The 16295-nt window shown below is 46.5% G+C and overlaps 1 protein-coding gene across 6 annotated transcripts in view; it reads left to right on the top strand.

The window, feature by feature from the left end:
- The window catches only part of GAB3 (GRB2 associated binding protein 3), a 137777-nt gene that overhangs the window by 72606 nt on the left and 48876 nt on the right, over positions 1–16295 (top strand). For 5 of the 6 annotated variants that reach the window (XM_084814098.1, XM_084814100.1, XM_084814099.1 and 2 more), the window contains one exon: positions 12747–13050. In XM_084814098.1, the coding sequence (XP_084670224.1) occupies positions 12747–13050 (304 nt within the window). Of the gene's footprint in view, positions 1–7132; positions 8680–12746; positions 13051–16295 lie in introns of those variants that run through there. The other variant, XM_084814102.1, reaches the window with a different exon arrangement.

Genomic DNA, 16295 nt, shown 5'->3' with positions numbered 1-16295 from the left:
GTAATGGTAAGACGCTAGTGGGAGAACATTTCAGTCTCCCAGGATACACTTCTGTTGACTTGGAAAATCACCACTGTTCAAGAAGAACAACAACTATACTAAAAAGGGACAGCTAGTGTGGTGATCCCTTCATGGATCACTGCCTTGTTGTGGCGAAGGGGCTTGCGTAACTCAGTGAAGCCATAAGCTATGCCGTGCAGGGCCACCCAAGACGGACAGGTCATGGTGGAGAGTTCTGACAAAATGTGGTCCACTGGAGAAGGAAATGGCAACCCACTCCAGTATTTTTGCCAAGAAAACCCCATGGAACCTATCACAAGGCTAAAAGAGATGACGCCGGAAGATGAGCCCCTCAGGTCGGAAGGTGTCCAATATACTACTGGGGAAGAGCAGAGGGTATTTCCAAGTAGCGCCAGAAAGAGTGAAGCGGCTGAAACAAAGCCGAAAGGACACTCAGCTGTGGATGTGTCTAGTGGTGAAAAGAAAATCTGATGCTGTAAAGAACAATATTGTTTAGGAACCTTTGTCAAGAGAATATGCTGATCATAGCAAACACTCTTTTCCAACAGCACAAGAGGCGACTCTACACATGGACATCACCAGATGGTCAATATCGAAATCAGATTGATTATGTCCTTTGCAGCCAAAGATGGAGAAGCTCTATACAGCTCTATACAGTCAGTAAAAACAAGACCTGGAGCTGACTGTGGCTCAGATCATGAGCTGCTTCTTGCAAAATTTCGGCTTAAATTGAAGAACGTAGGGAAAACCACTAAACCATTCAGGTATGACCTAAATCATATTCCTTATGAATATACAGTGGAGGTGAGGAATAGATTTCAGGGATTAGACCTGATAGACAGAGTGCCTGAGGAACTATGGATGGAGGTCCGTAACATTGTTCAGGAGGCATCAACTCAATCCATCCCAAAGAAAAAGAAATGCAAGAAAGCCAAGTGGCTGTCTGATGAGGCTTTCCAAGTAGCTGAAGAAAGAAGGGAAGCGAAAAGCAAGGGAGAAAGGGGAAGATATATGCAACTGAATGTTGAGTTCCAGAGAATAGCAAGGAGAGACAAGAAGGCCTTCTTAAATGAACAATGCAAAGAAATCGAGGAAAACAACAGAATGGGAAAGACTAGAGATCTCTTCAAGAAAATCGGAGATCTCAAGGGAACGTTTTGTGCAAAGACGGGCATGATAAAGGACAAAGAAGGCAGGGACCTAACGGAAGCAGATGAGATTAAGAAGAGGTGGCAAGAATACACAGAAGAACTATACAGGAAAGATCTGAATGTCCCTGATAGCCATGATAGTGCGGTCACTGAACTTGAGCTGGGCATCCTAGAGAGTGAAGTCAAGTGGGCCTTAGGAAGCATTAGTAACAACAAAGCTAGCGGAGATGACAGTATTCCAGTTGAGCTATTTAAAATCCTAAAAGATGATGCTGTTAAAGTGCTGCACTCAATATGCCAACAAATTTGGAAGACTCAACAATGGCCACAAGACTGGAAAAGGTCAGTTTACATTCCAATTCCAAAGAAGGGCAATACCAAAGAGTGTTCAAACTACCATACAATTGCACTCATTTCACATGCCAGCAAGCTTATGCTCAAAATCCTACAAGCTAGGCTTCAGCAGTATGCGAACCGAGAACTACTGGAAGTACAAGGTGGGTTTCGAAGAGGCAGAGGAACTAGAGATCAAATCACCAACTTTTGCTGGATCATGGAGAAAGCAAGAGAATTCCAGAAAAACATCTATTCCTGCTTCATTGGCTATGCTAAAGCCTTTGATTGTGTGGATCACAACAAACTCTTGCAAATTCTTAAAGAGATGGGAGTACCAGACCACCTTACCTGTCTCCTGAGAAACCTGTACGAGGGTCAAGAAGCATCAGTAAGAACCAGACATGGAACAACCGATTGGTTCAAACTTGGGAAAGGAGTACGACAAGGCTGCATATTGTTGCCCTGCTTATTTAACTCATATGCAGAGTACATCATGGGAAACGCCGGGTTGGATGAATCACAGGTCGGAATTAAGATTGTCGGGAGAATTATCAACAACCTCCGATACGCAGACGATACCACCCTAATGGCAGAAAGCGAAGAGGATCTCAAGAGCCTCTTGTTGAGGGTGAAAGTGGAGAGTGCAAAAGCTGGTTTGAAACTCAACATTAAAAAAACTAAGATCATGGCATCTGGCCCCATCACTTCCTGGCATATGGAAGGGGAAGAAATGGAAGCAGTGACAGATTTTACTTTCTTGGGCTCCAAGATCACCGCAGACGGTGACTGTAGCCATGAAATTAAAAGACGCTTGCTCCTTGGGAGGAAAGCTATGGCAAACCTAGACAGCATAGTAAGAAGCAGAGACATCACCTTGCCGACAAAGGTCCTCATAATCAACTCTATGGTTTTCCCAGTAGTAACGTATGGCTGTGAGAGCTGGACTGTAAGGAAGGCTGAGCGCCAAAGAATTGATGCTTTCGAACTGTGCTGGAGAAGACTCTTATGAGTCCCCTGGACTGCAAGGAGGTCAAATCAGTCAATCCTAAAGGAAATCAACCCTGAGTGCTCCTTGGAAGGACAGATACTGAAGCTGAAGCTCCAATATTTTGGCTACCTAATGCGAAGAGAAAACTCTCCGGAAAAGACCCTGATGCTGGGAAAGACTGAAGGCAAAAGGAGAAGGGGACGGCAGAGAATGAGATGGCTAGATAGCATCACTGATGCAATGAATATGGACTTGAGCACGCTCCAGGAGAGCGCAGGACAGGAAGGCCTGGTGTGCTATGGTCCATGGGGTCACAAAGAGTCGGACACGACTGAATGACTGAACAACAAGTGTGGTGTAGTGGTTAGAGTGCTGGCCTAAGACTGGGGAGATCCAGGTTCAAGTCTCATTCAGCCGTGACGTTCACTGGGAGACCTAGGGACAGGTTTTCTCTCAGGTCAACCAACATCACAGGGCTGTTGTGAATATAAAATGGGGGAGAAATTCAGAACCAAGCTTGAGCTCCTGGAGGGAAGGTAGAATATACAATTTAATAACAACAGCAACCACAACTTCTGTGGCTAAGAAGATTGGGTAGGAGGCACAGGGCAGTATGACTTCACAAGCGGGGCCCGTAACAAAATGTGGCAGTGCGAAGTACCCCTGTTCAGCCAGCCGTGTCTTTTTCAAGGATCCTCCATTCCATCTTTACTCCCTGCCCTGGTTTCCAGATGTTTTCCCCTGAGAGACATTAAGCATTTGGCACCCACTGAGCATGCTCAGTCCTCATTGGCCTGTTTTGGTGTGTGTGTGTGTGTGTGTGTGTGTGTGTTTTTGTCTCTCTGGTTCCCTCCCACCCCCGTGTTTCTGTTCTTCTTCTGCAAACCTTGGCATTCCCCCGAGCAAACTGATACGTCCCCTTGTGCACAGATGTTGCCGTTTTGGCCGCATAAGTATCCCTACTCGAATAGGGCCAGCATTCCCCAACCCAGTGCCCTCCATCTATAGGCCATGTTGGTGGTGGATGATTGGAGTTGCAGTCCAACAGAATTCCAGGTTGGGGAAGGTTGGCGATCTACAGGCCTTCGTAACTGAATGCCGCCCCTGAGTCTCTCTTCCCATTCGCTTTGAATCCTAGACATGACTTATTTGGGACTGTTGAGCCCTGAGGTTTTTGGTGCCCTTACTAAAACCATTCCTTGTGGGCATCACTTTCCCAGAAGCTTTGTCTTCTGAAACATTAACAATTGGGGAAAGAAGAACAGCTTTCATTTCTTCCCTTAGGAGGCCGACACATCTGTTGCTTTTAAGAGACGATGACCTTTCAACTTCTTTTCCCCCAGTCATTTATCAGAAATGCTTCTTCCTATTCCTTCCCTAGCCAACAGCAAGCCCCCCTACCCCTGGTGTTTTTGGTGGTGGTGAGGAGGAGGCAGTCTTGCCTTTTCTTAGTGGCTTAAGATCCTCACCCACCAATGAGGGAACGTAACACAGGGCAGACAGTGTGTTTGTGAGGCCAGTGAAACATAGGAAGCTGCTCATACCGAGTCAGACCCTGGGTCCATCTAGCCCAGTATTATCAACACTGACTGGCAGCAGCGGCTCTCGAGGGTATCAGGCAGGAGTTTTTCCAGCCCTACCTGGAGATGCCGGGGATTGAACCTGGCACCGTCTAAATGCAAAACATGGGGTCTGCCACTGAGCTGCGCTCCCTCCCTGGCCCACCCAGTGCTGGGTGTGGTTGTCAGAAAAGCAGTTCAGATTGCCACCTGTGACCTGAACTGGCGTGGTGGCCCAGCCCAGATCAATGGCTACATCCGCATGTCATGCTAAGCCAGGGGTGCACAACCTTTTTGGCCCCAGGGCTGCATGGAATACTGGCTTGGGGGCTGTACACATACATACGCCCATATGCTTGCACATGCTCATATCCCACAGTTCTGTGTGAGCATGTCTGGGAGAGGGAGTGGAGCGTATAGGAGGTGGGGAACTCTGCAGCGGTAGTGGGGGAAATAAGGAACCCTTGGGGAGCCCCAGTAAAGACCTGTGGGGGCTGGAGGTTGTGTGCCTCTGGGGTAGGATGGCCACAAGGCCTACTTTACAGGGGACAGTCCCCTAATTCAAGGCATCCTCTAGTTTGAAGAGTTGTGCAGCCCACGTCCAGTTTACCGATGAAGAATCCTAAGGAGGGAGAGCAGCAAGGGCCTTGAAGTTGCCTATGCACAGTTAGTAGCAACTGGACAGCAGCCAGAGCACGCACAGCAGGCCCTTGATCACAGTCTATGGTGAGGTGTATCATATTTCTATATAAATTACAGTACTTATTTCTAGATACGCACCTGTACGTGTATAAATTAGCATATGGAAATTGTATACAAATCTGTGTCCTCTTTTCGGGGGATACATTTCCTCTTTTTGGATGATCCCTAAGTAGTCACCCTACTCTGTGCTAAGCCAAGATTTAGCAGTGTGTTCATGAGCCTCTGTGAGCCTGAGCAGAGCCCCAGGCTTGTGCCCTCCCCTCCTTCCATGTGGTCAGGAGGAGGACTCCAACAGAGTTTAGTTTCACTTTCCCATTCCTGGCATGTTACATGTGAACCAGGAATCATGGTTTAAAATAAGCTCCAGGCAGTTGCTAACAAACCCAACAGCATGCCCATGGACACATGTCTCGGCACTCACCAGGCCCCCAATCTCTCCTGATTTTTATTTTGTTTCTTAATTTTTTTTAAAAAAATTGAAACCATTTTTTTTTAACCTGGGAGGCTGGCATGCTGCAGAGCAAAGGACTGCATTCCAGCACCATCTTTACTGGAGTTCAAAAGAGTGATTTTGTGCTTTGGAGCCCATACCTACTTCTGACTTGTACTTAGGTTCTTGGGCAAGAGGCTTTTCTTTTAGTCTCACCAGTTTGCCTTCTAAGAAATGAGTGTTCTGTGACCAGTCATACCCACCATGGCAGCCATTTTATGTGGGCAATCCCCGCCCCCATAGGAGCCATTTTGTGAGATCACCCACAACACTTTCTCAACTTTCTCAATGTGCCCACTGACCCCAAAAAGGTTGAGGACTCCTGAGGTATATCAGTGGATGTAAGGGGCACAGGGCTGGGCACTCTGCCCCTTCAATCCTTGACCTTCCTGTGTTGGGGGAGAAACTCTGAAGAAGGCTTCTATTTGAACACCCCTGTTCTATGTAGGGAAGTCAGGCAGTGAGAAAGTTTGGAAGTTTGAAATTAGGTAAGTGTGCATTAAAATGTGAACTGAAGAAATTTCTCCCTAATACCAAGTCAGTTATTGGCTCCTTTAAGCGTTACTCAGACCGTCAGTGGCTCTCCAGAGTTTCTTGTAGAGGATTTTCACAGCTCGTCTTCTTGAGGACCCTTAAAAAACTGGAGATGCCTTTTAAAAACTGGGACCTTATACATGCAAAGCATGTATTCTACCAGTGAGCCATGGTTGAACACTTAGCACTTTGCAAGTTGCATGCTTATGAGAACACAGCACTGTTTACTTTCGCTTTTAAAAATTAGGTTCATCATAATAATCTCCAGGCTAGTACAGGAATTCATAGAGCCTACAAGCAAAGTTGGGTTAGGGTTCTTCCCCATACTTGATCCCCATTCAGTGTCTGTAGAGAGAGCACAAGGTGTTTCCATTGGTGGTTTTAATAAGAGCTGTATTGTCTGGGTAATGGCAGTTGGTCCCATAATGGGAAAATGTGGAGGTGATAAGCAAACAGTGAGATATCAAGTTTCACCCTGGGTGTCTGACCAGGAATATAGATATATTACAAACACATACATATATAAAAAAACCACTTGCTCTTTGGCAACAGATTGCTTCATTTGTGAAGGACAGATGCAAATTAATATAAATCTACATTGTCCTTTTCAGCCAGGCTGTAGTCATTCTTTGGAAGGTTGCTCTCATACTAATAAAAGCAAGCATCAGAAAGCACATGAACATAAATGTGCATCGGAGTCTCTTGAGCAATTAGAAACTCATTTCCAGGAACCCAAAAATAAATGTGATGTTTCTCCTCCCAACCAGCTAAAGAAAGCACAGACTGATATGTTTACCTGGGCTGCTTTGACAGTGATTATGCTCTCTCTTTTTTTTTTTGTCCTTTATCATCCCTGTCTTTGCACAAAACGTTCCCTTGAGATCTCCAATTTTCTTGAAGAGATCTCTAGTCTTTCCCATTCTGTTGTTTTCCTCGATTTCTTTGCATTGTTCATTTAAGAAGGCCTTCTTGTCTCTCCTTGCTATTCTCTGGAACTGTGCATTCAGTTGCATATATCTTCCCCTTTCTCCCTTGCTTTTTGCTTCCCTTCTTTCTTCAGCTACTTGTAAAGCCTCATCAGACAGCCACTTGGCTTTCTTGCATTTCTTTTTCTTTGGGATGGATTTCGTTGCTGCCTCCTGAACAATGTACGGACCTCCGTCCATAGTTCCTCGGGCACTCTGTCTATCAGGTCTAATCCCTGAAATCTATTCCTCACCTCCACTGTATATTCATCAGGGATATGATTTAGGTCATACCTGAATGGTTTAGTGGTTTTCCCTACGTTCTTCAATTTCAGCTGAAATTTTGCAACAAGAAGCTCATGATCTGAGCCACAGTCAGCTCCAGGTCTTGTTTTTACTGACTGTATACAGCTTCTCCATCTTTGGCTGCAAAGTACATAATCAATCTGATTTCGATATTGACCATCTGGTGATGTCCATGTGTAGAGTCGTTTCTTGTGCTGTTGGAAAAGAGTGTTTGCTATGATCAGCATGTTCTTTTGGCAAAACTCTATTAGCTTTTGTCCTGCTTCATTTTGTACACCAAGGCCATGCTTGCCTGTTATCCCAGTGATTTCTTGACTTCCTACTTTAGCATTCCAATCCCCTATGATGAAGAGGACATCTTTTTTTGGTGTTAGTTCTAGAAGATGTTGTAGGTCTTCATAGAACCGATCAACCTCAGCTTCTTCGGCATCAGTGGTTGGGGCATAGACTTGAATTACTGTGATGTTGAATGGTTTGCCTTGGATTCGTACTGAGATCATTCTGTCATTTTTGTGATTGTACCCCAGTACTGCTTTTCCCACCCTTTTGTTGACTATGAGTGCTACTCCATTTCTTCTAAGGGATTCTTGCCCACAGTAGTAGATATGATGGTCACCTGAATTAAATTCACCCATGCCTGTCCATTTGAGTTCGCTGATTCCCAAGATGTCGATGTTCAATCTTGCCATCTCATGTTTGACCACCTCCAGCTTACCTTGATTCATTGATCTGACATTCCAGGTTCCTAAACAATATTGTTCTTTACAGCATCGGACTTTCTTTTCACCACCAGACACATCCACAGCTGAGTGTCCTTTCGACTTTGGCCCAGCCGCTTCACTCTTTCTGGCGCTACTTGGAAATACCCTCTGCTCTTCCCCAGTAGTATATTGGACACCTTCCGACCTGAGGGTCTCATCTTCCGGCGTCGTATCTTTTAGCCTTGTGATACGTGCTTTCGAACTGTGGTACTGGAGAAGACTCTTACGAGTCCCCTGGACTGCAAGGAGGTCAAATCAGTCCATCCTAAAGGAAATCAACCCTGAGTGCTCATTGGAAGGACAGATACTGAAGCTGAAGCTGAAATATTTTGGCCACCTAATGCGAAGAGAAAACTCTCTGGAAAAGACCCTGATGCTGGGAAAGACTGAAGGCAAAAGGAGAAGGGGATGACAGAGGATGAGATGGCTAGATAGCATCACCGATGCAATGAATATGAACTTGAGCACACTCCGGGAGAGAGCGGAAGACAGGAAGGCCTGGCGTGCTATGGTCCATGGGGTCACGAAGAGTCGGACAACGACTGAACAACAACAACAACATGCTCTCTTTTGAAAAGAAAGAGGACATTAAGGGCAATATATGGGTCTCCCTTCCCCTCCCACCTTTGCTGAAGATAAATTTGAAATCGTTGCCTTCGCTGATTCTAGTGGTGCCGAATGTTATTTTTATTTATTTTAAGACATAGATCCCAACTATTTCCCTAAAGGGGAATTCAAGGTGGCAAATAAACCAAGATCAACCATATTTAAAATAACATTTAACATCTGAATAAACAAATAACCACAACAAAGTTATAAAAACAGCAGTTGGGCATATGGGCTAAGGATCAGAAGGCATTGTGCAGGTATTCTTCCTTTTTCTCCTTAATGGATTTTCTGCGGTAAGAGAAAAGGTGGAAGACGCAACGGCCAAACACAGGAAGGTGATGAGTGGAAGATGACGACGTCTAACACCCCTCCCCCAATTCCGTGGATGAGGCAGGGTGTTGGTGCGATAAAGGCCTTATGTGGAAGCACCCTGTAAATATATGGTGCCTAAACTCTGCTGGTACCAATCAGATGAAGCATATCTCTCCACCACACCCACGTTCTTTCCATTTCTGATTTGTCAAGGAGTCCTGAAGGACGGTATAGCTTGGGCTCGTTGTGTTGTTACACTCTGGTCAGTTACTGTGTTTTAGGAAAGTGAAAGTTTGTAAAAACAAATCCAAAAAAGCTTTGTTTACATTTATATACCACCTTTCCCTCTAAAGGAACTCAAGGTGTTCTTATATTTCTCTTTCCCTGTGCTCATAACAACCCTGTGAGGTAGATTGGGCTGAGAGATATTGACTGCCCAAAGATCACAGAGTGAGCTTACTGTTGAACACGGATTTCAGTGCAGCTCTCCCCTAGTCCAACACTCTAACCGCTACACCACACTGCCATCCAGCTTCTGATGAAATACCTCCAGCTCAGGAGAGTCCAAGTCTTCAGGCTTGCATCTGGCTTGCATCTTTGAATGCTCCTGTACATTATAAACTCCCCACAAATGGATGTCAAGCACAGCAGGCAAAGAGTTGGGCTGTGTTTAGAACGTTTCTCCCTGGTGCACTATTTTTCTAATTGCAGGGAGTTCTTTATGTAGGGCACCATCAAAAGTATTATTATGCACCCCACCCCACCATCTGAAATGGCACAGTCCATTCTCCAGCCTCTACCTAGCTCAGAATGAGCTGGTAGAATTCTGAAGCGGTAGAGCAGACTTCAAGCTGCAGATGGGGGGGGGGGTGCCATTTTCCCTCATGTAAAAATGTCCTGTAAATAAACAACCCTAGCAAATGAGGGAGAAAGATTTTAGCCCACCCTGCTCTGCTAGTTTTCTGCTTGTGGGGGACTTGTGCATGCACAGTTTTTAATGTAAAGGCATGTTCAAACATATGACCCCCCACTTATGATACGAAGTTTTGCAATCGATTCTGCAACTTTGGTCTACAAGTACAGGCTTCCAGAATGATATTTACCCTGACAGCTTCATAAAATGCCTTTAAAAAGTTGATGGTGGGAGTGATAGGTAACTGCATCTGCTGGTGTGTGCCACATAAATTCAATTTATCCCCCAGCTTGATCCATGAGGCTCCTTACTAAAACAAAATGATTACAGAAGAAAATCCAGCTGGAGGTGGTAATCACTGCTTTCTGCTCCTGTTTTTTCCTGCAACTGCACCATTTGTGCTAGGGATGTCAGAGAAATACGCAACAGATTCAGATGGGTTTGGATTTCTGTGAATCTGAGCTGAGGATTCCACAGCTGTACTCCGTATAGATTCTCATACAGGTTGTGCACTTCCTGGTAACTTCCAGATTAGGTTGCTGCAAAGCATTCTATGTGGGGCTGTCTCTGAAGACTTCTTAGCATTTTTTGTTAGCCCAGGATGCAGCTGCGAGCTTCTTGCTCACTTGTTGCAAGATGAGCATCACTAAGGTATGCGCCTGCCCCCTTACTAAGGTCGTCAGCGGTGACTCTCTTATGTGTCCCACCAACATCTCATGTGTGCTTGGTTGGAGCCAGGGAGAGGTGACTGTTCGTAGACTCAGCATACCTGGCTCCCTGTTGATGGCCTTCCTGCCATGGTGTAAAGACCTTTCTTTTTTGAATGGTGCTTGGTTTGTAAGAAAGGGTTGTTCACTCCTCCTTCCATGTCTTATTGACAGAAATGTGTAGCTGCTGTGTGGGTATGTTTCCTCTGGTGTGCTTTCTTGACTCTCTGAAACGTTTCACCTTTTGAAGCTGCACTAAGCTAAAACCATTTTGACTTTATGTGCTGTTCTGCTGTTTCAGGGTTCTGCTGAACCTCTTTCGGCCCAAGGGCTGGATTCCATTTCGAAGACACATTCCAGTGGCGGGGGGCCTGACAGCGAAATGCAGTCGAGCCAAAGGGGGTGGGAACAACATAGCCAAAATACCAGCATAGTTATCTACAAACTTTGGCCAGGAAATACAAGCCAGGGGGAGGGGGCGTGGCCGTTCGAGGAACTCCAGAGGGCTGGATTTGGCCCACAGGCCTAAGATTCTGCACCCCTGTTGTTGATGATTTTACTGTTTAATTGGTTTTTAATTCAATATTTAATTATTACTAACTGCCTTGGACATTTTATGGCACTCTGGGTAGATAAAGAAAATAAATAACTGGGACCAACCTAGGGAATAGATCCTGCTAATCCTTAAAAAAAGATGCACTGGCTTGATTTCCAATTCAAAGTGTTGGTGCTTCCCTTTAAACTCCTGTTTGGCTTGCGATTTGCGTACCCAAAGGCTGGTGTGTTCCCACATGCATCTGCCTAGATGCCCATAGAACCCGAGGCAAAACAATTATCCGTTTTATTTGAACGTGTGACATTCCTGCCCAGGGTTCTACCTTCTCCGGTTTCCACCTGATGAAACTGGGAAGAAAACCCCTCGGGACGTCTGCCTCCACTTTGGTCCGTTGTCCTCGCTGATACACACAGCCTCTGCCCCTTTTACTCTCTGGGTACTCTCTCCCAGTATGCCTCTGCCCAATAGAGGAGAAGTAACAAGGAAATTGATTGTCTAATGGTAGCACAATAAGCCAATTTTTGTGTTAAAAGCAAGCAAAATTTATTGAAGACAAAAAGAGTTATATATACTATTATTAATAAATCCATACTTTATTCATTAATTTATTTAATTTATATCCTGCCTTTTTTCCTCCAAGGAACCCAAGGCGGCATACATAATCCTCCTCCTCTCCATTTTATCCTCACAACAATAATCCTGTGACGTCGGTTGGGCTAAGAGTCTGTGACTGGCCCAGAGTCACTCAGTGAGCTTCCATGGCCGAGCGGGGACTAGAACCCGGATCTCCCGGTTCCCAGTCCAACACTTGAACCACTACACCACACTGGCTCTCCTACTTGGTCCTAATCTACCCACGCTCTCTACGCCTTCTAAATCCTGGTTCCAAAACCCCATTCACTAGATGTAGCTTCTTCACTCCCTACGGCCCTATTTATCTTCCAACTGTCTGTTCATTCTTTTTATAACCTCAGTATCCTCACACACACACACCAGCTCCTCCCACCTTTCACTCACTCTCCCTATTAATCCTATCTTACCTGGGTCACATTTAACAATGCAAACGCAAACATTAATATAAGAGGCAGATGTTACAGAGTGCTTAACCATCGGAACGTTCCTTGGGCAGCTTAAATACATTGAGTTATGTACGAATGCAGCCGTCTTGATCAAATTGAGGCCCATTTGGTTGCCTGCTTCAGTGCTACAGAACAAGGAGAAGAACTCCTTTGCCTTCCCTTGGGGAAGGGGAGTATCTCAGCAGTAGAGCATATTCTTTTTCTTTTCTTTCTTTTTTGCAAGCAGGAGGTCCCAAGTTCAGATTCATGCCATTTCCAGTTAAAAAGCATTGTGGGAAAGATCTTGGAGAGCCACTTCCCGTCATAGTAGACCAGGGGTGTTGAACCTCTTTCAGCCCGGGAGCCGAATCCGATTTTGGAGAAGCTCTTGGGCTGCATTCCAGTGGTGGGCGGGGCCAAAGGGAGGAAGGGGCGGGGCCAATGGCAAAAGGGGCGAGACCCCAAATACCAGTGTATTTTAGCTTAAAGCTCTTCCAGTGAAGCCACGGGAGAGGCATTTTGACGTTTTGCCATGGGGGGAAACATGCAACGACCGGGAAACCACAAAAAATTGGCAGTCGGAGAAAGGGTGTGAGGCCAGGGGAAGGGGGTGTGGCCTCTGGGGATCCCCAGAGGGCCGCATCTGACCCTCAGACCTGAGGTTCAACACACTGCAGTAAACAATTCTGGGCCAGATGAACAGATAATCTGAGACGGTATAAGGCAGTTTCCCACATGCACCATTAGTAATACCTCTCTCCTTGTGTTGTTTCCTCAGGCTTGGCGGAAGCGCTGGTTCGTGTTGCGCCAAGGCCGCATGAGCGGGAACCCCGACGTCCTGGAGTACTATCGAAACAGCCATTCCAAGAAGCCAATCCGGGTGATCGACCTGAACGAGTGTGAGGTGGTGAAGCACTCCGGGCCCAACTTCATCAAGAAGGAATTCCAGAACAACTTCGTCTTCGTTGTAAAGACGACTTACCGCACCTTCTACCTTGTGGCCAAGTCTGAGGAGGAGATGCAAGTATGGGTGCACCACATCACGCAGATCTGCAACTTCGGGCATTTGGAAGACGGCACAGGTGGGCATGGAGGGGCAGGTCATGCTCTGGTGAAAGTAGCTCAGGGTTCACGTCTCGCTCGGAGAAAGTGAGAACTGGAGGATGTCTCATCCCATTCAGAAACATTGCGGACCCCCGAAGCTCTTTGGGGGCTCACTTTAAAAGAAAAAGAAAAAAGGTTGGTTTAACCATGGGGCTAGGAACATGTGGCCCTCCAGATGTTGTGGGACTGCAACTCCCATCAGCCCCAGCCACTATGGCCGATGGTGAGGGATTGTCAGGAGCGCCCTAGATGCCTCTTAAAGTCCCCTCCAATAGCCAACTCAAGACACAGACTAAAGGGATTCTTTCCAAGACTTTATTCCATTACAACTTAATGACTCTTTCAGATGCTAATTTCCAGCGACTAAGCAAGGAACTGCACTGGGGTAGTTAGCAGAGTAGCCTAAGCTCCAGGTAAGGCAGTTGGTCCCCGTTTGAAGGAGTAGAGCGGGAAAACTCTGAACTTAAAGGCTATGGAGAGGTCCTCCCTCTTACCCGTGGGTCCTCAGGATGCAACCGTTGTTGTAGTGCCAAGCGGGCAAAGCACCTCCTCTCAGCGCCCTCCATTTGGTGCCTCTCCCTGCCTCAGCGCCGAGCGTCCACCAACACCCCATCCCCTGCTCTCTCACTGCCAGGGTCACTATCTCTCTCAGGAATGCAGGCAGGAGGAATCTCTCCCTGCAGCTGTGCCTCTGAGAGACGAGCGGGCTCCTCTCCCACAGGTTGTTGCTCTTCCTCAGAATCAGAACTGCTTTGGGGCTCTGTGGGCTCAGTTTCCACCCTGACAGGGATCATGGGAGTTGTGGTCTGACAGCAACTGGAAGGCCACAAGTTCCCCATGCCCTGCTTCGAGCACACGTATCTGTCATGTTGGCATGGCGTACAGGGCTGGTGGCAAGATTGGCTTAATGGATTCCTTTTGAAACGGTTGCATCTCTTTTACGTTCTTGAAGGTGTCATAGTGAGAAAATGCTCTGGTTGAGATCAGCATCCTCAGTGCAGTGAAAAGTTAATTTCCAGAGCATTTCAATGCTGGTGTTGGTGAGGTTCCACTCAGGAGAACCAGCACTTCCTAAGCCCAGACGGCTTGCTGTGGCCAGGGCAGGAGGGGTGGGGGTGGCATTTATCTTTCCATCCCCTCGTCTGGGTTTTGTTTTCTATTGTTCCTCTCATTGACACCAATGGGAGGGAAATAACTCCAGCAGCTCCAAGGCGGCATCGTTTGTGGATTTGTGGATGTATCAATGCAGAGAGGGGTCTTTGTGTCAAGGTGCCTACTGAATCCTCCAATAGCCAGAATCAACACTCAGACAAAAGGGCTGCTTTCCAAGGCTTTAATTTCATTCAACCTAATGAAGCATACAGATGTTAATTGCCTGAGACTCAGCCGGAACTACAAAGGAACAGCCATCTAGAGGTTTCTAAGGATTAGGACAACAGTTGATCTCCGTTTGGGAAAAAACGCGGTTTGGGAAAAAACGCGGCAACTCTGTACTTAAGGGGTGGGAGGGGAAGATCTCTCCCTCTCCCGTGAGGCCTCGAGGCGCAGCTGTTGACGTTGAGCCAATCGGATTGAGCGCCTCAGCTCGGCTCCCGCAGCCTCTGGCTTGTGCCAGCGCCTGCCATCTAAAAGCTCAAGTTGTCCCTCCCTTTCCATGCTTGGGTCACTGTCGCTCCCAGGGATGTGAGCGGGGGGGGGGCTCCCCCTCCAGCTGCGCCTCTGAACTCTGAGAGAGGTCCTCTCCCACGAATGGTATCTCCTCCTCAGAATCAGAGCTGCCTTGGGACTCTATGGGCTCAGATACAACCCTGACACTTTGGATCCTGCGGAACACTCCGTTTGAGTTGCCCACAGACAGTGGTGCAGTGGAACCAGGGCTCACAGAAACGCAGTGCTAGCATTTTCTTATTAGTAGGGATGCTGACATCACCTGACACCCCATTCCCCTCTGACGTCTCTGTTCCCTCTGAGCTTAGCTGCAATCAAGGGGGATATGAATTTTCCAAGCAACAATATATTGTTCCCTGTTGTAATGGAAAGTATTTTGGGATGACCTGGTCTTGAATGGGCAAATAAGACCCATTTGCTTTACAAAGGACCTGTTCCTGGGAGAGATGAAAAGTGCTAGAACTCCTCTGCTGATACTTAAGTTATTTATTATGTTATTTATTTAAAACATTTATATCCCGCACTGTATCATTAAGATCTCAGGGTGGTGTACAGGTAAAATCAATTTAAACAGTATAAAACAATAAATAATTTAAACAGCTAAAAACCTATTAAACATTAAACAAGCTAATACCAATTAAAATCTAAAACAATAAAACAGTTAAGACAGTGTGCTACTTTTAGGGAATGCATTTAGCCCTCAAAGGCTTTGGTAAAAAGCCATGTTTTTACTTGATATGGATCAGTGCAGCTGCCTGCCATTTTGGATGCTCCTTGGAGGTGTGGCCATGAGAACTGTCATGATGAGCGTCTGTGCTTCAACATTTCCCATTGCACCACTGCCCATGGAACACCCCATTTGGGGCCCTAGTGCTGGTGGGAACACCACCAGGAATACATGTGTGCCTATGGAGCTATCTGTGCATGCACTGGGAGCCTGCTCAGGTAGAAGGATCGCCCGACCAGCGGAGAAGTACTTCCGCTGCATCCAACAGCCCAGGTTTTCAATTCTCTCCGTAAATACACTCTCCTTCCGTAAACATTTGCAGGGCGGTTCGCCAGATTACAAAACAGCGCAAAGTGTAAAAGCGCAATAAAGGCAACAGCAGTCAATAAAATGGCAGTGGTGGTAGAACAGTCAAACATGAAAATGTACACCTGATGTTTAAAAGCCTGCGAACACAGTAAAGCGATTTAGTGCCGAAAGAACAACAGAACAGGGATGGAATTCCAGAAGCAGGGCACCACAACCAAGAAGGCCCTGTTCCTAGTCACCACCTGCCTCACTTAAGATAGGGGCAGGGGTGCCTGAGGCAGGGGTACCCAGAGCAGGGTCTCCATGGATGACAAGGGTAGGTTAATGTGAGAGCAGACATTCCTTCAGATAAGCAAGGCTAAATTCCATTGAATGCTGTAATTCAGCTTTCCCCAACCTGGAGATCTCCAGACGTATTGGATTTCGATGCCTATCAATGGCCATGCTGGCTGGAAATGATAGGAGTTGAAGTCCAGCACATCTGGAGGGCTCCATGTTGGGGGAAGTGGCTCTAATGGC

Source organism: Heloderma suspectum, chromosome 9 (assembly GCF_057233095.1).
Source record: "Heloderma suspectum isolate Gila_16-S chromosome 9, 16-S_ref, whole genome shotgun sequence".
In the NCBI taxonomy this organism is placed as follows: Eukaryota; Metazoa; Chordata; class Lepidosauria; order Squamata; family Helodermatidae; genus Heloderma; species Heloderma suspectum.
The sequence above is the reverse complement of the archived record's forward strand: the minus strand, read 5'-3'. Positions and strand labels throughout refer to the sequence as shown.